A 25064-nucleotide genomic window follows, 5' to 3' on the forward strand; every position below is an offset into this window, starting at 1 on the left:
TGTGACAGCACCCGTCGGTCCTTTCCATTCTGTGACAGCACTTATCAGTCCTTTCCATTCTGTGACAGCACCTATTGGTCCTTTCCATTCTGTGACAGCACCCATCAGCCCTTTCCATTCTGTGTCAGCACCCGTCGGTCTTTTCCATTCTGTGACAGCACCCATCGACCCTTTCCATTCTGTGACAGCACCAATCAGCCCTTTCCATCCTGTTTCAGTACCCATCAGCCCTTTCCATTCTGTGACAGCACCCATCAGCCCTTTCCATTCTGTGACAGCACCCATTGGTCCTTTCCATTCTGTGACAGCACCCGTTGGTCCTTTCCATTCTGTGACAGCACCCGTCGGTCCTTTCCACTCTGTGACAGCACCCATCAGCCCTTTCCATTCTGTGACAGCACCCGTCGGTCCTTTCCATTCTGTGACAGCACTTATCAGTCCTTTCCATTCTGTGACAGCACCTATTGGTCCTTTCCATTCTGTGACAGCACCCATCAGCCCTTTCCATTCTGTGACAGCACCCATCGGTCCTTTCCATTCTGTGACAGCACCCATCAGTCCTTTCCATTCTGTGACAGCACCCATCGATCCTTTCCATTCTGTGACAGCACCCATCGATCCTTTCCATTCTGTGACAGCACCCATCAGTCCTTTCTATTCTGTGACAGCACCCATCGATCCTTTCCATTCTGTGACAGCACCCATCAGTCCTTACCATTCTGTGACAGCACCTATTGGTCCTTTCTATTCTCTGACAGCACCCATCAGTCCTTTCCATTCTGTGACAGCACCCATCGGTCCTTTCCATTCTGTGACAGCACCCATCGATCCTTTCCATTCTGTGACAGCACCCGTTGGTCCTTTCCATTCTGTGACAGCACCCGTCGGTCCTTTCCACTCTGTGACAGCACCAATCAGCCCTTTCCATTCTGTGACAGCACCTATTGGTCCTTTCCATTCTGTGACAGCACCCATTGGTCCTTTCCATTCTGTGACAGCACCTATTGGTCCTTTCTATTCTCTGACAGCACCCATCAGCCCTTTCCATTCTGTGACAGCACTCATCGGTCCTTTCCATTCTGTGACAGCACCCATCAGTCCTTTCCATTCTGTGACAGCACCCATCGATCCTTTCCATTCTGTGACAGCACCCATCGATCCTTTCCATTCTGTGACAGCACCCATCAGTCCTTTCCATTCTGTGACAGCACCCGTCGATCCTTTCCATTCTGTGACAGCACCCATCGATCCTTTCCATTCTGTGACAGCACCCGTCGGTCCTTTCCATTCTGTGACAGCACCCATCGATCCTTTCCATTCTGTGACAGCACCCATCGATCCTTTCCATTCTGTGACAGCACCCATCGATCCTTTCCATTCTGTGACAGCACCCATCGATCCTTTCCATTCTGTGACAGCACCCATCAGTCCTTTCCATTCTGTGACAGCACCCATCGATCCTTTCCATTCTGTGACAGCACCCATCGATCCTTTCCATTCTGTGACAGCACCCATCAGTCCTTTCCATTCTGTGACAGCACCCATCGATCCTTTCCATTCTGTGACAGCACCCATCGATCCTTTCCATTCTGTGACAGCACCCATCGGTTCTTTCCATTCTGTGACAGCACCCATCGATCCTTTCCATTCTGTGACAGCACCCATCAATCCTTTCCATTCTGTGACAGCACCCATCGATCCTTTCCATTCTGTGACAGCACCCATCAATCCTTTCCATTCTGTGACAGCACCCATCAGCCCTTTCCATTCTGTGATAGTCCCATCAGTCCTTTCCATTCTGTGACAGCACCCATCGATCCTTTCCATTCTGTGACAGCACCCATCAGTCCTTTCCATTCTGTGACAGCACCCATCGATCCTTTCCATTCTGTGACAGCACCCATCGATCCTTTCCATTCTGTGACAGCACCCATCAGTCCTTTCCATTCTGTGACAGCACCCATCGATCCTTTCCATTCTGTGACAGCACCCGTCGGTCCTTTCCATTCTGTGACAGCACCCATCGGTCCTTTCCATTGTGACAGCACCCATCGAACCTTTCCATTCTGTGACAGCACCCATCGATCTTTTCCATTCTGTGACAGCACCCGTCGGTCCTTTCCATTCTGTGACAGCACCCATCGATCCTTTCCATTCTGTGACAGCACCCATCGATCCTTTCCATTCTGTGACAGCACCCATCAGTCCTTTCCATTCTGTGACAGCACCCATCGATCCTTTCCATTCTGTGACAGCACCCATTGATCCTTTCCATTCTGTGACAGCACCAATCAGCCCTTTCCATCCTGTTTCAGTACCCATCGATCCTTTCCATTCTGTGACAGCACCCATCCTCCCGCTGGTCCTTTCCATTCTGTGACAGCACCAATCAGCCCTTTCCATTCTGTGATAGCCCCATCAGCCCTTTCCATTCTGTGATAGTCCCATCAGTCCTTTCCATTCTGTGACAGCATCCATCAGCCCTTTCCATTCTGTAACAGCACCCATTCTCCCTTTCCATTTCCTGACAGTATCCATGATACCTGAAAGCATGCTGGAGGCAATACTTTGTATGTCAGTTCTATCCAGTTCTGAATAACAGCTGTTCAACAATCCTTTGTGTATTGTGTGATACTATTTGCATGGATGTGAAGCTAGGCTTGCTAGGCTTGCTGTTTCTATGTATAACATGTGATAGCAAACCACAATCAGTTGAATGTATTAAATATCTTGAAAGATATGTAACTATCCTACCCAGGTTTCTAGGATAAAGTTACACAAACAAGAGTGTTTGTTCTGAAGATCTTGTGGTCATGTTCAGCATGATGATCAGATGGTGTGATGCCAAACCATCAAGTACATATCCCCACTGTAACTACCTAATGACATTTTGGACTCCTGACTATGGCGTGTCCTTGTTAAGCTGTTTCTTGCTCAGTTTGTGTTTTGTTGACCTGTATGCATGCAGACGTGTAAACTTTCAGGTTCATCATCAAAGATAAGGACACATTCTTCAACACAGCTCAACGCAGTCTGATCGTGTACCAGATTCTCTTAAGATGTGTTTATGAAGACTTGGGAGACAAGAGGAAGAACAAATTTGGTAAGGATGATGATGATGATGATGATGATGATGATGATGATGTTGATGGTAGTAGTGGTAATGATGATGATGATGATGATGGTAGTAGTGGTAATGATGATGATGATGATGATGATGATGATGATGATGATGATGATGATGATGGTAGTAGTGGTGATGATGATGATGATGATGATGATGATGATGATGATGATGATGATGATGGTCATGGTAGTAGTGGTGATGATGATGATGATAGCAAACACTTTATGCTGATGCCAATAACTTACAAATAAATGCCACTGAAAGAAGATGACAGATGATATATTTGTATGTTTTAGGAATTAAGAAGATGCTGAGCACAGGTTCCTATGTTGCAGCTTACCCTTTGCATGAGGTATGTATACAGTTGGGAGGTTTACATCTTCTGGAACCCATTTCCAGCTGTAAACCTATTGACACTGAGATCATTATGCATTTCTTTTGCTTGTAAATTTCGTTAAATTTGAGAACATGGTCCACTGATTAGGTGTATTTTCTTAAGGGCCCCATTTCACTAAGATCTTGTAAGTTTCCTTGTAACATTCATACCTAAGATATTGTAACATAGGAGGTACAAATTTTATGAGAAAAGTTCACCACACTTCATTTCACTTAACCAACAGCCTATGTTGATCTAACAGTTGTACTCATCGACTGTGTGTAATTTACAGGGCAACTATGAGAGTGAACATTCATTATTGACAAGGGGCAAGGCTAACGACAGACATGTGAGTATAGCCCTCAATAACAAAACAAATTTCAGTCTTTTCCCCAAAAGTTATTTGTATATATACATATGATGGAACACTTTTTTCATGACTTTTACAGGCTCACTGGTTTATGTGAATATTTAATTAAATATTTAAATACCTTCAAGATATTTATTGGGCACATAAGACCAGTATCCATATGGAAGCATGTGCTAAATCTTTGAAAACGTGATGACGTTAAGGAAAGCAGAGCAGCTTATGATACTTGAAAGGTAAGCTTCAGTGCCTTTTGGGCACTCCTCACACTAAGAGATGTTCTGTGCATCTTCTGTTTCAGCTCTTGTATGAAGTATGGGCCAAGCCATCGATGTGGTACAAGTTCCAGCCCCTTGATTACATCAGGTGGGTGCTCATCGCCATGTGCTCTTTGTGTTATGCATATAATCTACCCTGGTCGTGTGAGTCATTTGTATCTTAAAGGGATGGCAATTTTCTGCGAATCCATGGAAATCTGTGGGTTTAAATGCAAATCAATTGATCCTGGACCTTGTTAGGGACCTATGGCCCCTATACTTTCAGCTGACTTTCAGCTGAAATCACCTTCACCATTTGCCCTCCCTGATCCTTTTTTGTTATATACCATTCTAAAAAAGTAGGGGATATTGGATTCATATCAAGATTGAAAAAATGCAAATCATGGAGCCAAGGATGAAGCAGATGATGAAGGGAAAATGTGACAAGTTATTCCATTCCTTTGAAAAGGTTTTATCTGTATGGATATGTATTACTTTTTTCTATTATGCTTTGACACTGGCTAGTGGTATGCTGTCAAAATGGAATATCCCCTATTTTTTTTAATGGTATAGTACTAACAGTGTATGAAATAAGGCCCATCCAATCACCTGAGATGGGCTGGATTTCTGACAGTCGGTCTAATTTACAGGTGGCCAGTCCATTGTCTGGTAAAAGTTTTGGATGTCCCAGACATCAGAGTAAATCATAACTTCAAAATGTTACCAGCCCTGACTGGGTGTTGGGCTTATTTCATACACTGATATTACCTTCTTACCTAAATTTGGCGCTGTTAAGGAAGAGATACTGAATTACAGTAAACAGATTTTTCTTCTTTCAAACTTCCCAAACGAAAATAATAGTTTACTTTTCTGTTGTCAGACGGTACTTCGGTGAGAAGATCGGCATCTACTTCAGTTGGCTAGGCTACTACACCAGCATGTTGATACCCGCAGCCATTATTGGTCTTGTTGTCTTCTTCTTTGGCCTTGGAACTCTCTGGGATGATGTGTCAAGGTCAAAGTTGTTCTTCTGTTATTCATGAGTTCATGAGTTAGTGAGTGAGGGAGTTTAGTTTTACGTTACTTTTTGCAATATTCCAGCAATATCATAGCTGAGGACATTAGAAATGGGCTAATCACACAGTGGGGGCATCTTTAACTTGAAGAGGTGAACTCTTTGTCCATTAGTTGAAACCAACGCCTGTTTTTCCTGAAAGTGTATTGGCTACTCCCAACTACATATACTGTCAGTTTCTGAAGGAACTTACTCATAACATCTGACTCACTTTCTTCAGTGTTGGGTTGACAGTATCATGTCCAGTTGATTATGAAGACATTTGTGAGAAATTCAATATGAAAGTCCAAGAGTCACACAAAGGAAAGCCTTCAACACATATTTTGATTGAAAGTACAACTTCATGGCCATTACAAATATTGGTTGGTTGCTAGGTAATGCGAGCTGCCCCCTTAATCTTTTTGTACCCTCAGTGTCTGTGTTTGAATGGCTGGTAAAATTTTAGGAATAGCAAGGGCAGATAACCATGGAAAGGAATCAGTTGTTCTGTGAAGCTTCTTTGTGTGCCTGGATGTATCGCTGATTGGCATTTAGTGGAGAACTGGTGTTTATTCAAGGCCTGACATTGAAAAAATACTGAACATTAAAACAAACACAATTTCAGGTTTTTCGTCAAGTTTTTAAATAGGAGCCATAAACATGAACACATACCTTTGTGACATGTTATTTTTTCTAAACTTGCATTTCTTTTGCTGTATAATATATGTACTCTTAAAAATGACATCCTATTTCTGCAATTGAATCTGTTTTCAGTCAGGAGATTTGTCTGTTGAATAAGGCTGGAAACACCACCATGTGTCCTCTATGTGACAAGAGATGCTCGTTCTGGAGGCTGAAGCGAAGTTGCCTGTACTCACAAGTCACGTACCTGTTCGACAACCCTGCCACAGTGGCCTTTGCTGTGTTTATGGCTCTTTGGGGTACGTACATTTGTTGTTAACATATCACTAGGGTTGAAATTAAATACTGCAGTATTTTGTTTTCGGTTAGGTTCACCAAATTTCACTTTGAATGTACTGTATGTTCGCATTTCGTGTAAAAGTATCATCTTACACATTAATTTTGGAATATCATCATGAGTATTCCATGTATTTTTATGTCGCTACCATTTCTCACATTTCTGTGCCTTTATTGTCAACAAATTCAATTGGGTGAATGAGATCATGTAAAGACACTTCTGTTTTGGTCCCAATTCCAAGAACATTTCTTCTTGGAACTGTTACCAAGCTGACAGTGCCTTTCCACAAAAACATTTATTGTATCAAATTTTATTGTTAACGAACCAAACCAAATTGTAGCGAAATGAGTACTGATACGTACCTTAGCATAGTATACTGTTGCACCCGTGTGTATCACCCAGATAAACAAGCTTTTTCCTTCAGGTTAATCCATCAATAAATGCACAGGGCAAAGAGAATATTTCATATTTATTCATATAAGTATACATTGATATATCCTGATCATAATCTTGAGACCTGTGAAGATCCATGCTACTGGTCTTCAGCAACCCACTGACTTATGGGATCAGCTGTTCAAACTCACTGACATGGTTGACATGTCATCATATCCCAATTATGTAGATGCTCATGCTATCAACCACTAGAATGTCTGGTCCAGACTCATTGAAACAAGACAGCTGTCATATAACTTGAATAATACTGAAAGGACTGTTTATTAATAAATAAACCTTCAAGTACAAAGAAGTGTAATATTACCTTTGTTCTTTGAGGATAAACACCAGTATCATATTTCAGCAAACATTGCGTGTTGTGAGATGCTATTCTAGGAGCCAGACTACTTTTTGATGATCAGGCCTGCTGACTTAGCTGATCTGATGAAACGGAGATGAGTGACCTGGGGCCCCTTTCACAAAACTCTCGTAGGCCTAAGGTCTCGTAACCTTTCTCGTAGCATTCCTACTTCCTATGTTACAGTATAGGAGGTACAAATGCTACGAGAAAAGTTATGAGACCTTAGGATTACAAGAGTATTGTGAAAGGGGCCCCTGTGTTTTATGCTGCTTCACGGAAACGGAATATCTTCACGGAAATGAAATAACAGTTTGCTGAATGTTAGGCATCATATTTTGTGATTAATGTTCATGATTCAAAATCTCTGGTTCTAGCAACATTCTTTGCCGAAATGTGGAAACGACGTCAGGCTGAGATTGAATATGACTGGGATGTTGCTGATTTTGAGGAAGAGGTTAGTTCTGCTATCAGTTGATGTGCTGTAATTTTAATTTTCAAAGACAGATTCTGTTTGACATGGAGAATTCAGTGTCCAGTAACCATCATTCAACAACCATGTTTGTGGTAAGAGGCGACACTATCTGGTGGGCAGGCTCACTAATAAAGCTGGCACATGTCATCATAGCCCAATTGTGAAATTGATGCTTGTTATGTTAATCATTCGATTGTCTGGTCCAGACTATTATTTACAGACCACTGTCATATAGCTGGAATATTGCTGAGTGCAGTGTTGAACAACAAACCCTCTATGAAGAACACAACCTGCACATAGACTTAAGATGACAGTTAAACAACAACCAACCAGTCATTCAACATGTGAAGTAAATGAATATAGTGGTCTTCTGACGGCAAATTAAAGTTTGACAACATATGTTGTTGGAATTCTAAAAGTTGTCAAACTCGCGTTTTCACATGTCGACATGTCAAACTTTCATGCCATATGAGTGCATTGTCTCTATCGTGTAGTTATGTGACAGTTTTGTTGATTGCGATTGGTTGTTTCTGAACAATGCGAGTGACAGCACTTCACAAGTCAATCTCAAGTTTGATAACACCAAATGTTTGATGGAAAAATTGGTGGAAATAGAGACCAATCATATTTCTCAACAACAGTTTGACAATTCTGAAATTGGTGTTGGCTGCAAGTTGCTGGAATGTTCACACTCTCAAGTTTGACAACATTTTCAAGCTATGGTTTGCTGTGTGAAGGCAGCTTATGGTAGCTTCCCAAAGGGCTGATAGTTAGTATTATTCTAGGATATGTGACCTGTGAAGGTCTATGGAAGAACAGGCCTTCAGCAACCCATGCTTGCTGTAAAAGGTGACTGTGCTTGTCGTAAGAGGCAATGGGGTCGGGTGGGCAGGCTCTCTGACTTGCTTGACACATGTCATTGGTTCCTGATTGCACAGATCGATGTTCATGTTGGTGATCACTGGATTGCCTGGTCCAGACTCAGTTATTTACAAATCGCCGCCATATAGCTGGAATATTGCTGAATGCGGCGTAAAACTCACTCACTCAAAGAAATGCATTATTTATTGTTAGAGAAATGTGATGGGATTTAGTGCCTGTAACTTACGGTCAACTCTCGTGTTTGTGGTGTTTCAGGAAACCTTGCGACCAGAGTTTGAAGCGTCAGTGACTCGAATGAAAAAGAACCCCATCAATCATGTAAGTCTCTGCTGCCATGACCACAAAGCATGTTTTGTGATACTGATAGCATTATAGAAGAAGCTCAAGCAAGCTGGTAGCTCTGTAGAATCACTGTTTGTATAGATAGCAGCATGATAAAGCAAGTAGCCATTGGTGAATGACTGCACAGCTTTGGAGGAAGGCAGGATATGAATTTGTATGTGCATTTGTTTTAACATATGACTTCTGCGAGTGACATTTTAGAAGTACTTTGTTGACAAATTTTATGGATAAATCTTTCTTTCAGTTCATGAGTGAGATGTTTTGATAGAAATGTTTTTAGAGTAAGTATGTATATTGCTAAGTTAGTTGTCGCCTTTTGAAAATTTTGAGCAGATGTTTGTGTGCACCGTGAAAACCATTTAGTTCGGTCATCACAAATCTCATCAAAATTATTATGCTAAGAGTGCTCTCCCTTTGTATACACACAGGCAGGGATTAATTTGGACCTCGTCAGATGTCATTGTTCGGCCAAAACAGTCATTGTTTATAAAATGTACCAAATGGTGGTAGATTAAGCTTTACCCTGTTCGTGTCAATACCATCATCACATAGAGATGAGGGCGGTTGGGTACCCTAGTGGTAAAAGCATCCCTTCATCATGCCGAAGACCCAGATTTGATACCCCACATGGGTACAGTGTGTGAAGCCCATTGCTGGTGTCGGCTACCGTGATATTGCTGGAATGTTCCCTAAATCAACATAGACATGAACTAACTCAGTGTTAGAGATGACTTGCATTCTACTGATAACATGTTCAATGAAGAAATAGGCTTTGTTGTTAACAAAGTCAGAATTTGAGAAAACAGGAAGTTAACCAAAATCCAGTTTTGAGCAATAATTCAGTTTGTTCACTAGATATTCGTAAATTAGAACCTAGCAAACTAATATGTTCTCCAGTCTGAACTGTCCATTGTCAGGCTGTTGAGGGATGTTGATTTCTTTACTGTACATCTGTATTCATAGATACAGAATGTGAGATCATGTGTTTAAATACATGCCTTTTGTAAATTGTAAATTGTCCTATTTTAGCTTTCAAAACGTTATAACCTTGATGCATCAGAGGTATGTCAGAAACATTTGAAGAACAACTATCAACAAATTGTTGAAGTTTGATATTTGGAAGTGAGCATTTTAAGTTCATGTCTGTTTGAGAGACATTTGTAAAACTCTTTTTCATTGTTTATTTGTATTTTGGAATTGAGAGTTATGATCACAGCATGTAGTTAAGTATTCATACAAAATACATTAAAATTGCTAAAAATTTGTTTGTTTATTTGTTATCATTAAACTAAAAAGACAGTATGTCAGCCATGTAAACTTTGTGCTTCATTTTCATGTTTCTTTCCAAATTCTGCTGGTCTGGTTTCAAAGGAGAATCTTAAACTGTCAGCATCAATTGTTACAGCCAATCCTATTGGCTGTATAAGTGTTAAACTTGTTCTGATTGGCTAATGTGAATTGTTACAGACAGCACCGGCATTGGTAGGTTTGTGTCAGTGGGTTTAGTCACACTAGTTGTTGACTTATTCATTGACATAGTTCTGATTTCTTAAGCTCTGTTTACACCCCATCAAGTCATATATGTGGAAACGTCTCTTTACATTCAACTGTATGAAGTCCTACTCCATGCTGTATGAATTTGGCACTTAATTTGACTATTACAAAGCTTCTTTGCTTGTTTTACATAAATCTGCCACAGTTTTACCCCCAATGGTTTTGTTTGTCTGTCTATATGTTTCATCTTTGAAGCTTATTTTTCTAAAGTCTTTGAATGGCATTTAGAGGTGATACCCATAAAGGCAAGCATTTGTGGATGTCAGCTTATTTATTAAGAGGAACATGACATTTAGCTTTTTAGACATGAAGGGCAACAAACATTTCAGAGGATTTTGAACTGTAATAAATCACCCAAGGTCTCCTTCTTCATGATACAAATTTTATTTTACAGAGGCCATGAACATACTTACATATCAGGTCCTTTTTCAGTTCTGAGGTTATAAATATGGATTTGATACCTGTAACTTTTCAGCAGTTGAAACTTTATGCTTTCATGTTTGAAACCTCAACATATGTAATTGAGAAATTGCTAACGAAGAAAAAGTAAACATGAATATCTGGCTAATGTGATGCTACACTGGAACAGACCGAGTTGTTTTACAATGATTGAATTGAGTCATCAGTGAAAGTCTAATGTTCCCAGTTCAAAATCTAGCAAAGTCACAGGCTCTGTCATTACCGTAACACATTCAGTGCCGATTAACATCATGATATTTAATGATTTCTTGAGCAAATAACCTGTTATATTTCAAAGTTTACAGTCGTTAACTTCATTAAGTTACCTTTAAACATTGTCCAAACTGTCATCCCTAGATATAGTGAAATGATTCTGTAAGGATCAGTGCCAAGGACAGTGAGATGGCCGAGTGGTTATAGTGTCTCCTTGTCACACTAAAAGTCCTAGTTCAAGTCCTTTTTCTTGTGTCCCCTGTTGTGATATTGCTGGTATATTGCTTCAAGGGTGTAAAACCCAACTCACTCACTCACTCTAAAATTCACGAAGATAACTTTAGAACACTCTACAGCTTAGGCATCATTATGTTCAGGAATTATGAAGGATTCCTCATTCCCAGCTTGTACCATACTTACGTCTTGTTATCACATATTACTCAAGTAAAAATATGAAGATATTTTTCCCTTTAACACGATCATTTCTTTAGTTTTTCTTTACCTGAGAATTAGTATTGAACTTTTGTATTTGATTCTGTCTCCTAACCATAGTGTGTTCAATTTTATTTCAGGAGGTTTGTCGAACTGAGTATCACGATATTATAGCAACGCATAGGCATATCTTTGCCTTCCTACATTCAAGCAATCACGTAGCATTTTGTTTTCCTTTCACAATATGAATAATGCTTGTTCAGATTTCATCAATAAGGACTTTCATTTAACTGTTCAAATTTCCTTGAATGCTTGAAAGGTGCATCTGACGCAACCAAAAATTGGATCATAATCTGATATTATCAACTTTGGAACTTTGTCCTACTGCATAAGTGCAGTATTAAGTGGTGATTGCATGTTGCTTTATGCCCATATATGGATATTAAATGCTAGATCTGCTTTCTAGATCGTGGTTCCGTGTTTAGTGCAATAAAATCGAAAGAATATTCAAAGTGAAATATTTTTCGCAAAAAATTCAAAACAAGTCTTTTTCATGTTTCTTTTACATCACATTCACTTTGATATTAACATGTTAATACGTAAATTATTCAAATTAGTTCAATGCTTGAATAACATTTTTTAGCTGATAACTGCATTATACTGGACGTAACTGGTTTTGAGAATTATTTATCAATATGTTTGCATTCATCCCTATGTTGTGTGATGGAGTATGTGATTATGCTTATTTTGTAGCTAAAATGGATGGAAATGAGAATATAACTGCAGACTTTTCGTAATTCACCTAAGTTTGCTGAATGAGGAGCCATTTTCAGTTACGTTTCTGTATGATGTCATAACTAATTTGAATAGCAGCATGAACACTTATCTTGACTAAAGAATCATGTGATTAAACCAGAGCATCTCTTTGCTGATGGAAGTTTGAATGAAGATATTAGTACATTTTGAAGAGGAAACATACAGATACATTTAAATTTTTGCGTAATCAGTTGCTTTATTTTTACCATCAAACTGTGAGAAAGTAGTGTTTGAAGTCACAAAATTGTCTCCCTGTACCATTTTTGTCACACTTTCAAGACGAAGGTCGAACATATTTGGCCTTGCTCTGTTAATGTTCCAAATTTTCTGTTGTATTTCCTGTAAATAACAGATTTGTTGCACACCTTTTTTGTTTGGCTTTTTGGAATTTTTTTCAAGGGCAGTAACATGCTAATGGCATCCATTTTTGCTACAAAAACAGAAATACTGTTGTCAGATGCCCTCAGAAAGGTGAGAAATGCACAGACGACTATCTGAGAGCCTCTGAACATAAGCATTACCCTTTTGTTATGGCTTTGTGTTTCCTTCCAATTGTTATGTTTTAGAACAGAAGTTATCAGATTTTGATTTACTTTGTTTTGAAGATAATTCAGTATTTTACTCGTAGTTCAAATGTTTATTCTACTGGAGATTCTATCTACATATCTGGCTGTCCCTGTTGTGTCCGTTTGAGACAATAGCCCTACATGTTATCCTATTTACCGAGATGGTATGTGAGAAACAGAGAGGCCAGTGATCTTTTCAATATGCAGCCCCAAATTGGATCCCTTTCAGGATCATTTAGTATTATTAGTTTTTCTTACTGCGACAAACAGATGCGAGCACGGGCTTTGGATGACAGGCTATAGTCACAAACTGAAGAAGAGTTTCCAGTTTTAAAAACATGATACTACTGACGACCATTTTTTAAGGATTATTATGAAGGAACATTAAGATGAAGTTCAGGATAGGTTTTGTTTGTTTTGCTTTATCCAGGTTTATAGGAACAAAGTCACCAAGGTACCAAGAGACATGTCACAGATACCGCATGTGATTCTATTTTTTTCGGAAATGTCAGAGTGGTGTTTCCGCATGGCAACATCATTGCTTCATCCAGCTTTAGAAGCCATTTTGATAGAGATGTAGAAGTAAAGGGGGATGTGTCAACCAACAGTGAACACATACTTGTTGTTATCATTTTTTGTGGATTCATTTGATCTTTACTATCAAAATGTAACTCAAAAAGAAGACTAATTCTAATAATTCTTGCCAATTTTGTCCAATTTTTTTTATCTTTTTCATGATCGATACTTTAATCATGGGGTTGAAACTGCAGCACTAGTGGTAGTGAAGAGCAAGATTAGAGTTTACACTACTAATGACAAAAGAGTACTAACAAAACATCTTGGTCATTTTAATATTTAAAGGAATTGGAAGATCCATAAATAATTGGAAACTGATGCTGTTGACACAATATCTTAATTTTCTAACCTGACATAAGCAGATATTCAGAGGACGGAGGAAGGTGACTTTTATACTACAGACTGAAAAAGTAAACCTTTGGAGCATTGGTAGTAAGATACAGACGTGTATTCACCAATTTTCTGAAACATCAGAGACGCGTAATTAGCCATTGGCTGAAAGTGGCTGTTAGTGTTTCAAATAATATCAAGATTTGGCACAAATATTCGCAGACACACTGACTGCCTTTCATTATGGTATGACCCATCTGAGTGATTGTAAGGCATGAGGACATGACAGAGTAGCCTCCCTTGACAAAGGGCAATAACTCTGGTGGACCGGTAGATGGTATAGAAAATGTGTCAAACATTCATTTGTCTGTATTATCATACATAACATGGACAGATTGCAGGATTTGTTTGTAGACACTATCTGTCAGAGATAAGGCTACAGTTGTGACATAACATATATGAATGACATTGCACAATGGACAGATCTGACTTACACTTATATACATTGTTTGGTCTTTGTGCCAAATATTTGCCTTCTTCAAGCATATTCATTGGGTAACCTTTACATATGTTGTTATCAATGTTTGAACATGACTGGGGACCCATTTCAGTGATAAAATAACGTAACATATTTGTGAACCATTGCAGCTCTGTTACATTTCTGGCTTGTCACCATGGATTTGTTGGGTCTGCATGATACTGGCTCTCACCTATCATGACTAAGACCTTGCATGATTTCCCAGATCTGTCATGCTGAAACACCAGGCACTTCTTTCATACCAGGCTTTGCTATTCTACCTTTGTCAGAGTGAAAATGAATTGGGTGGTTAGCTCAATGATTTGGTTCTTTGGACCAGGTATCAGTCTAAGATGCAGCTGTTTGCTATTCAGGGTGCTGTTTACAAAACAATCTTAGGGCAAAGACTAACGCAAGTCTATGTTATGGTATAGGAGTCTCAGTCACTTTAGCACTAAGATTGCTTTGTATAGTGGCACCCAGAAAGGCATGACTAAGGTATCTCAGGATTCTTTGACCATGGTTTCAGATTGGCTTTGATGATGCCAAAATTGTTCCTGAGTTTCAGTGCCAAATGTCAAGGACCTCCACTCATACATACTGACCCATATTTTAATCTAAATATTGTTAAACCCGTCAGTCTCCCAATGGCATGGATATTGCTGTTGCCATCAACATTGGTTTGCCAAATGTTGGCTTCCCTCACGTCACTATGTTACTGGCATTCCCCGTCCTGATGTCTGGCCAGTCTTGCAAAAGCATGGGTGTTTCATCAACATACTCTGCTCACATAAAACCTTCCTTCAAGACTGCTAATTACAAAACATCAATAATTGATTTTTGTATTCAATTTCAGAAGTTCTTGTTTTTTGATTAAATATTTAAGGACATCATTTGAATTCAGTATTTCAATTGTTACATTGTTTTAAGGAGGTCAGTCTTTTGACTGATTTATAGTAATGATTATAATGATTAATCATATGTCTATATGCTATCTTAATTGTAGATTCTTTCTGAAAGTTGATATTTTGTTAAATGCGTCTTTATTTATATATTGCTTTTGTCGCTCATTCATTCATTGCTACATATATTTTAATGCATAACAGTAGAGCTATGGCAATGCATTTCGGTCATGGATTCAAAAGATTTGATTAAAGAGTGGCATCTAACACATACTTCAAATTTTAGTTCATATTTACCCATGTTATCATGATATATTTTGACCACAGAAGAATAAAAACTCATTCAGTCACAATGCACAGAATAGTGAGAATATTGGAATGGAACGTTATTCATCAGATAACCATTTTTATCAGTAATCTCTTGGTGGACGTTTGAATCTGTTACAAATGACCATAACCTAGTTGTGTCTTAAGCAGTATGTGAGATTTCAAACATTGTTTTGTTATGAACATGGACAGAAGTTTTATAAGTTGCATTTTTATTGAAAACATATCAAAACTGGTAAGACAGATAAAACATTCTTTGGATTTGGGAGCCACATGTTTTGTTAATTGAGATCAGGTTGTGGGAAACCAACACCGAAGTGCATCACCATCACAGAGTTCATTTGAACTGTGTATTGGAATGTGAAGGATGACATTGTTTTGTGGACATGTTGACAACACAGTTGATCAGAGGACAGGATACTGTAATTTCTTGCAATAACCATGACTTATACTTGCTTTTCATTGTTGTAATAGCTAGTTGTTTGCAAATTCCTATTTCTTATTTTATTAAAAAGTAAATGTGAGAACAACTGTTTACTTATTTGCAACACATTCTCTTGATTGCTATTTTGTATGTAACTCAAATGACAGAATGGTTGAATCAATTGGAAGAGAAAAAATGTAATGCATTTGAAATGGGAGCATTGCATATTGTCGTGATGTAAGAAATGACAAATTGTTGGCTGTTTAAGACAAGGAAGATGACTGACATCTGTTGGTGTGTGTTGCAGATTGAGGAGCCATACCTGTCTTTGGGCAGTCGATTGTGTCGCTACATGTCTTCTCTCTGGGTCGTCCTTTTCATGGTAAGTATGTCTCATCACAATTATGGTGGTGAGCTGTCTAATGTGCCTGGCTACTGATCTAGCTAGCTTGAGGTGCCGGGATTAAACCCACCCCTGTGACTAGGTGTGAAAACCTTAGAATGCCCTAGTGTACAGTGCACCTAAGAGAACCCATGGAACTGTTGGTATGTGACCAGATGGTGTCCCAGTCCACCAAGCTGTGTTTGGGTACCTTATAAGGATGGGAAAGCTGCAATGTCTTGGTGCGCCAAGTGACTGCAAGAGTTCTATTATCCCCATGGAGTTGAGATGTTTAGCATCAACATGAGGACTGTGTTGCCATGGTAGCCTCTCTGTCTGTTATGTGCGTAACCAAATTCAAGGTCCAGTCCAGGACAATTAGTTAAGAAGGTGTGAACATTGGGCCCAGTGTAGAACAACTTATTAGTAGTCAAAGTAAAGAGAGTCAAGAGAGTATTAATATGGTAATATGAATGTGACAAACGAGGTCATTGCATTTGAAACACCTCCTGTAATTAAGATATTTTGAATCATCATGACTTTGTTGTATTTATCCGTTGTGCAGTTGTGTGTGGTAGTGGCAGCAGTGTTCGGCGTCATCGTCTACCGTATCACGGTGTCGACGTTGTTGTACGGCACTGACCAGGAAGAGATCAGTCAGCGAGCATCGACCATCACATCAGCAACAGCAGCTTGCATCAATCTCGTCATCATCATCGTGCTAGGCAGGGTACGTATCACTGATTGCCGGGATCAGAGTATGATGGGGTGGGGCTGGGGCTGGGGCTGGGGCTGGGCTGGTGTAGCGGTGGGGTAGCAAAGTGTTCGTAGCACCTTTACGATTTTATCATAGTCGCTACATCTTTTAACTTAAAAAAATGCCAATACAATTCCACTAGAAATCTACAAAATTTTAACAACATGCATTAAAATTCATATATATAGACAAAAACATGTATTTTCAACGATGAAATACATTTTCAGACTTCACACACCTTCCATTCATCAAATTTAATGAATTTAATTTGAACTGGAATGATTGCCAAGAGAAGCTGATTTCAATACCTTTGCGATTTGACACATTTAGTTCCGGCGGAAATAATTTAACCACATACCGTAATGTCATTCATTTTTTCTCAGAATCCATCATGATTTTGTTTATTTAGTTGACTACTAATTTTATAGTCAAACTACTAATTTTGAATGTGAAACTACTATTTGCAACACTTTAAGGTTAGCATCTCTGATTGCTGAGACCTTGCTTTGATTCCCAACATTGGTACAGTGTGTGAAGACCATTGTGTCCTTAGCTGTGACATTGCAGAAATATTGCTAAATGTGGCATAAAAATAAAATTCACACTCACTCAGCAAGGGGTATGTTGGATTGTTTGTATCTTGACAGAAACTCTCATTGAAAAACAAACTCTCAAGGCTGCAGTGACTATATCCAGCAGTGTATTTTGTGTTAATTTTTAAATATGCATGAATGCATGTTACTCGATCTGTAAAACATCCCTAGAGACTAAAAAGACACATATTGCTGTCAAGTGATTTCATCTTGTGTTATGATGTAATTCAACCTGATGATTGGGCTAGAACAAGTCCTGAAATGTTGAACACCAGAATTAAAACATATGACCCAGGAAAAATTGTGTCAGCATGGGGGTGTAGTGGTTAGCATGCTAGCCTCTCACACCAAAGGCCCGGGTTTGAATCCCGGTGGAGACACCATACTTTGTGACCAGGGTTTCATACTGTGTTGTGCTCTTATGCAAGGCACTTGATCCACATGCCACTCAGTCCACCCAGCTGTTCAAAAAGGGTACCTGAAAAAGTGGATATACGACCAATACCGTTGCGCTTAGTTCTTAGTAGCAGCTTTGAAAGTACAGTTCTGTCAGGGTAATCATGTGTAGCACATTGAGCATACTTGATGTATCTACTATTGCCCACTATGAGTATCCGCATCATTATTATTAACTGTCTACTCATATAACAGACTTGCAATGGGCACATTCTTTGTCATCTCTTGCAGGTGTACTTGGTCATTGCTGAAGTGTTGACAAATTTTGGTGAGTGATGACTGATCTTGATTGGGGTTGTTCAGCTTGACCTGATCAAATGAATACTAATGCATTGCGTGGCCCTGTCACAACTGATTGGGTCTGTTATTGTAAATGGGTGCACATTTGTCAGGTGACTGTCAACATGTCCGAACAGCTGATTGAGATTGCCGTTTCTCTGCTCCCCTATTTAATGAATTAACTCGATCTGAGGTTTGTGCTATTTGACCTTCAAGGTCATGCATATATTGAGTAGCTCAGGTCAAGCTGAACAAGCTGTAGTAATAGCAATTGATGTTTTGATTACATATTGTATTGAGTTTATGACATTTTTATAAGATGAAAATATCTTTGGTCAGTTTATCAGACATTCTGGTTAGCTTGTTAAATTTTGGTTAGTGTATTTAATGACTGAATATTCATTAAAATATATACATTGGTCATGACCTTTGTTTTGAAGCTGAGATGGTATAGTCCTCGAATTGTAATGTTGTCACGCTTCATATCACATCAGCCAACCTTCAACAACCAAGGGAGGTAACTCTGAATCACTCCTCCAGTTGCAATTTGGCCAGTACAGCTTTGATACAGTGCTTCAGTGATTTGCATCCACGGACACTCACTTCATGTACATTCCTTGCACATACTGATAGGTTATGATTAGTCGGTGCTTGTGTCAGGTTATGCTGTGTCCCTTTACTCGTATGTGCTGAACATGTGTGTGGTGTTTTGGTAATTCGCATTCCATATTTCGAAAGCAGAAAAAAAGGGAACCACATGTGTGGCCAAATGGACTGAGAAGTTGTTTGTCCTTTTCTACTACATATACAACAATGTGTATGATGTGGCTCTATTTTGACAGAAACCCATCGCACACAGACAGAGTGGGAAGACAGCTTCACTCTTAAGATGTTCCTGTTCCAGTTTGTTAACCACTACGCCTCTCTCTTCTACATTGCCTTTTTCAAGGGAAAGTGAGTATGCAAACCCAGAGACCTGTGAAGATTTAGGTCAGAATTGATCTTCATTAACTCTTGCATGTTGTAAGAGGCGACTAATTGATCCAGTGGCCAGACTCGCTGACTTGGTTGACACATGTCATTGTATCCCACTTGGGTAGATCAATGCTCATGCTGTTGACCATTGGATTGTCCGGTCCAGACTCTATTACAGTCATCCCTCGCAATAACACACTTCGCGATACCGCAGATTCGGTTAAACCATGGGGTAATCTGTGGGTCCCATAAACAAGGTTGAACTGCGATCACACCCCTCACAAAATCGAAAATAGTTCATCAACAAATCCGCTATTGTGCTCTGATAAACATAAACTACTGAAATTCAGTGCGGTTGGCAACTTTCATTGTTTATCGTACATATTCATTGTGTATCAGATGCTTAAAACATGCATTGTTTTCTCAGTAATAATCATACCAACATCATAGTGGTAATGCATGAAAGAACAAGACATGATGAGCACTGTGAATCTTCCTGTGATGCAACACACTGCGCAATGAAACATCCGAGGACGTATGGTGTCATAAACCACATTTTATTTGATTAAATTCAATCCCAGTTTTATTCATTAAAACTGTTGACTGAACGGAGACATCATGAGTGATACATGTACAACTTCTGCTTACCACATTTGTGAGGGTCTGTTTTTTGCGTTTACTGCGATAGCACCTATTTCATATTGTTCTTTGCGATCATGAACAGAATTCAGTCTCCTAATCCATGGACCCTGAGACCCGCGTTATTGACTCATTGAAGTCATTTTTAACAATTAAATGGCCAACATTTTGTTTTTCACAATCAAAGTTGCAAGGGCCTTAGAAAGTCAGCGATGACTTGTCAAACTGTCTCCTACAGAAAATGTATCCAGACAGGTGACAGAAAACATGCCTAATATACTAACCCGATAGCAATATATAATAATCTGTCACAATAACGACTTAATGTATAAAATATTCTGATAGTGGAATAGAAGTTCTTTGATGTAATATTATCGGATTGTTTTTACCTGAATCACATTGGACCCAAACATCTGTGCATAGCTGATCACTATTTCCGGCCTTAGTCGAATAAAAGAGGGTGTGGTGTGGGGTGGGGTGTGGGTCTCATCCGTGGACCCCAAGACCCACGTTATGGCGAGGGATGACTGTATTTACAAACTGCCACCATATAGCTGGAATATTGCTGAGTGTGGCATAAAACTAAAATTACTCCCAACCCAGAAGGAATTTCTTTACTCATCCATTTACTAACACCTAAAGTAGTCTAGGGCTGCAACAAATCCTAGAGTATCCTGCATTAGGAATAAATGCTATGTATTTAGCTTGGCAAAGCTCGAAAAATACAATGTTTATTCCCAGTGCAGGATATTAACCATCCCAAAACACACTCGCATTATAGCCTATATTGATGTTTGTCTCTGCAAAGAAAACAACAAAGTTAACATCTTTGTAATGATGTCAGAAAGACATCCTTCAATAGGACCATATGGGGAGGTAAGCATCACTTAAGAACGAACTGATATCGATGATACTGATTATCTGAATATCAAACACCATTTGGCGTTGATTTATCTTTTATTTCACAAAATTTCAAACATGGGTATTATTTGCGAATGATTCCAGCACTGTTTTCCAGATTAACTGGTCGACCAGGTAAATACAACAGAGAAATCCTTGGCAGCAGACAAGAGGAGGTGGGTATGTTTTTGGAATTGTGTGGGACCATGTTCCAGTGAATGTTCTTAGGAATGAGACAACTCTACTCTTACTCCTTAAGACTTATTGTTACGAAGTACTAAGCTCACTGATACACAAGAAGTAAGATGATTGTACCAAAGATAAATAACAGTACTTGCTTTAAGATCTTCTTAGAGAGGCATGTAGAAGTTAGAGCACTGTGTGAGTGAGTATGGTTTTGTGCTGCTTTTAGCAATATTCCAGCAATATTATGGCGGGGGACACCAGAAATGAATTTCACACTTTGTACCCATACTGAGAATTGGAACTGGGTCTTCAGCGTCTTCGCAACTGTACCCCATCAGCCCAGGAGTACTATGTAACTGAAGAAGAGTTTTGTTGCTTGATAACAGTGTTAGAATCTACCAATTTTTTAATGATCACAGAAAAAGTTTTTTTAGGAACCATCATGTAGTATTGTGCTATTTTCACTCTTTGCATTGGGGGTGACAAACAGCTGATGGAAAAGTGTCCAACAGTTTGGGGTTGTCTCACCCGACTGTGCTACGTTGCACCTGAATGTGTGCTGGGGCTGTTCCACCAGCCGTGTGTCACACCTTGGTTTGAAGCATGAAAACAGCATGATACATGATAATTGCACAACTTTTTCTACGATTGATCGTAAAATGTCAAGATTTACGATCCTCTTAGGTACCAAAGTTTCATTGGCTTGTGTCTTATTCATGTTTTGTACACTCATCCCTATTTCAACATTTTGAATCATCCATTGTTCTCATTTGAACCCAAGTGGACTACACCATGTGGACTGTCATCCAGGAGATGGAAAGATATGTGATGATCTGCTTCTGTTCCAGTGTGACCCGGCAGGCTGTCTGATAGAGTTGTGCATACAGTTGGGTATCATCATGGTTGGCAAACAGACCTTCAACAACTTCAAGGAGGTTATTCTGCCGTAAGTACTTCCATAATTGTATGGAGAGTGTTGCATCACTGTTGAATGTCTAGATGTGCAACAGATGAACTTTATACTCCAGGAGACGTTTCTGGCTTGTCTCTGACAATTTCTGGTTTAACACTGATGCATAAAGCCACATAATACCCTACAATGAATTCATCTTGCTGACATACGTTTAACCTGCCATTTTGAACAAATGTAAACATGTTTGAATGCTGTTCAACTGAGCTCATGTATTCTTGGGGTCTGTTACATTATTTTCATTTACTTTTAAACAACATGAGCTTTTTGCTTCATATTAGGGATGCAAGAGATTAATTGTCCTCAGACAGCATTGAGGCTAATGTTTTCTTCATAGGTTATAAGAAATTTATAGTCGTGCTCAGGTTTGTTTGTTGTTTAATGCCACACTCAGCAGTATTCAAGCTAAATGGTGGAGGTCTGCAAGTAATCGCGTCTTGATCAACAGCATGAGTATCAAGCTATTTTGGATACAATAACATCCATGAACCTAACCACCCAATCCTGTTAGGGTTGCATAGTATTTCATGAAGATGACATGAACCAATCAGTAGGGGTACATAGTATTTCACGAAGATGACATGAACCAATCAACAGGGGTACATAGTATTTCATGAACCAATCAGTAGGGGTACATAGTATTTCATGAACCAATCAGTAGGGTTGCATAGTATTTCATGAAGATGACATGAACCAATCAGTAGGGGTACATAGTATTTCATGAACCAATCAGTAGGGGTACATAGTATTTGATGAAGATGACATGAACCAATCAGTAGGGGTACATAGTATTTGATGAAGATGACATGAACCAATCAGTAGGGGTACATAGTATTTCACGAAGATGACATGAACCAATCAACAGGGGTACATAGTATTTCATGAACCAATCAGTAGGGGTACATAGTATTTGATGAAGATGACATGAACCAATCAGTAGGGGTACATAGTATTTCATGAACCAATCAGAAGGGGTACATAGTGTTTGATGAAGATGACATGAACCAATCAACAGGGGTACATAGTATTTCATGAACCAGTCAGTAGAGGTACATAGTATTTGATGAAGATGACATGAACCAATCAGTAGGGGTACATAGTATTTCATGAACCAATCAGTAGGGGTACATAGTATTTCACGAAGATGACATGAACCAATCAGCAGGGGTACATAGTACTTCATGAATCAATCAGTAGGGGTACATAGAATTTCATGAACCAATCAGTAGGGGTACATAGTATTTGATGAAGATGACATGAATCAAGCAGTAGGGGTACATAGAATTTCAAGAACCAATCTGTAGGGATACATAGTATTTGATGAAGATGACATGAATCAATCAGTAGGGGTTCATAGTATTTCATGAACCAATCAGTAGGGGTACACAGTATTTCATGAACCAATCAGTAGAGGTACGTAGTATTTCATGAAGATGACATGAACCAATCAGCAGGGGTACATAGTATTTCATGAAGATGACATGAACCAATCAGTAGGGGTACATAGTATTTCATGAACCAATCAGTAGGGGTACATAGTATTTGATGAAGATGACATGAACCAATCAGCATGGGTACATAGTATTTGATGAAGATGACATGAACCAATCAGTAGGGGTACATAGAATTTCATGAACCAATCAGTAGGGGTACATAGTATTTGATGAAGATGACATGAACCAATCAACAGGGGTACATAGTATTTCATGAACCAATCAGTAGGGGTACACAGTATTTCATGAACCAATCAGTAGGGGTACATAGTATTTCATGAACCAATCAGTAGGTGTACATAGTATTTCATGAACCAATCAGTAGGGGTACGTAGTATTTCATGAACCAATCAGTAGAGGTACATAGTATTTCATGAACCAATCAGTAGAGGTACGTAGTATTTCATGAAGATGACATGAACCAATCAGTAGGGGTGCATGGTGTTTGATGAACCAATCAGAAGGGGTACATAGTATTTGATGAAGATGACATGAACCAATCAACAGGGGTACATAGTATTTCATGAACCAATCAGTAGGGGTACATAGTATTTCATGAACCAATCAGTAGGGGTACGTAGTATTTCATGAACCAATCAGTAGAGGTACATAGTATTTGATGAAGATGACATGAACCAATCAGTAGGGGTGCATAGTATTTCATGAACATGACATGAACCAATGATACAAAGCATCTCATCCTTCTGATTTTGAGCCAAGTTAAAAATATCTTGTGTGTGTTTAGCATAGGAAAATTGGTGCTATTTCAGACTTATAACTTGAGCTCAAAGACAGAGCTTTGTTAGAGTGAAAGACACCACCCAGGAAATCATTTGCAGCAAGTATTAGACTGTGTCACTGTTTCTTGCAGGAAGTTGATGAACTGGTTCAAGTCACGGAAGGTGACTGAGGAAGAGAAGGAGACTCTGCCTCGATGGGAAGAAGATTACAACCTCTCCACCATGCCTGACCTGGGACTGTTCGATGAATATCTGGAGATGGGTAGGTAGCTGATCGTTTCTTACATGGGGTTTTACAAGTAGAATACAGTCATCCCTCGCAGTAACCCGGGTGTTGGGGTCCATGGTTGTCCACGTGCATTATTAGACACCAGCAATATACAGTTGAACCCCATTGTCTCGAACTCGGTTGAGACGAATTCTCGGGTGTGTCGAACTGACATCTCTGTCCCTGCCGATTTCCTTATGTTTATCATTATTTTTACCCTGATGTGTCGAACTAGATGTGTCGAATTCCCGGTTGTGTTGAACTCATTTTAGGGTCCCCAAAGGCTCTAACAAGTACAAATTTACCCTTTTGTCTCGAACTGTCAAAGCTGTTTGTTGCAACTGAAAACTTCAGTCGCGCAATCGGAAGTCATCCTCATAAACGTGCTACTAAAGATCAAAAGTAACGATTAACGGACTCAACAATCAAGTGACATGTTTAACTACGCATCTATACACACATTGTCAGCACACTTACCAACTGAACTTTACTCAAACAATTAACCATAATTAAGTTGTTACCAGTGACACATTGATCACGGACCGACAGGATATTTCTAAACAAACAATGGCGCATGCTGTTGTCATGTGACAGTCTATGTTAGCGGTCATGTGATTTCCTGGAAAATACAAAATGAGAAGTAAGGAAAACGGAGTTGGAT

The 25064-nt window shown here is 39.2% G+C and overlaps 1 protein-coding gene across 9 annotated transcripts in view; it reads left to right on the plus strand.

Moving 5' to 3' along the window:
- The window catches only part of LOC137287448 (anoctamin-4-like), a 109617-nt gene that overhangs the window by 75157 nt on the left and 9396 nt on the right, over window positions 1–25064 (plus strand). For 8 of the 9 annotated variants that reach the window (XM_067819742.1, XM_067819743.1, XM_067819744.1 and 5 more), the window contains 15 exons: window positions 2985–3103; window positions 3424–3479; window positions 3796–3852; window positions 4172–4236; window positions 5008–5142; window positions 5956–6122; window positions 7328–7407; window positions 8563–8626; window positions 16071–16147; window positions 16713–16877; window positions 18185–18221; window positions 19075–19186; window positions 20865–20922; window positions 21781–21878; window positions 24267–24397. In XM_067819742.1, coding sequence (XP_067675843.1) covers window positions 2985–3103; window positions 3424–3479; window positions 3796–3852; window positions 4172–4236; window positions 5008–5142; window positions 5956–6122; window positions 7328–7407; window positions 8563–8626; window positions 16071–16147; window positions 16713–16877; window positions 18185–18221; window positions 19075–19186; window positions 20865–20922; window positions 21781–21878; window positions 24267–24397 — 1421 coding nt within the window. The remainder of the gene's footprint in view (window positions 1–2984; window positions 3104–3423; window positions 3480–3795; window positions 3853–4171; window positions 4237–5007; window positions 5143–5955; window positions 6123–7327; window positions 7408–8562; window positions 8627–16070; window positions 16148–16712; window positions 16878–18184; window positions 18222–19074; window positions 19187–20864; window positions 20923–21780; window positions 21879–24266; window positions 24398–25064) is intronic. The other variant, XM_067819741.1, reaches the window with a different exon arrangement.

This window comes from Haliotis asinina, chromosome 6 (assembly GCF_037392515.1).
Source record: "Haliotis asinina isolate JCU_RB_2024 chromosome 6, JCU_Hal_asi_v2, whole genome shotgun sequence".
Taxonomy (NCBI): domain Eukaryota; kingdom Metazoa; phylum Mollusca; class Gastropoda; order Lepetellida; family Haliotidae; genus Haliotis; species Haliotis asinina.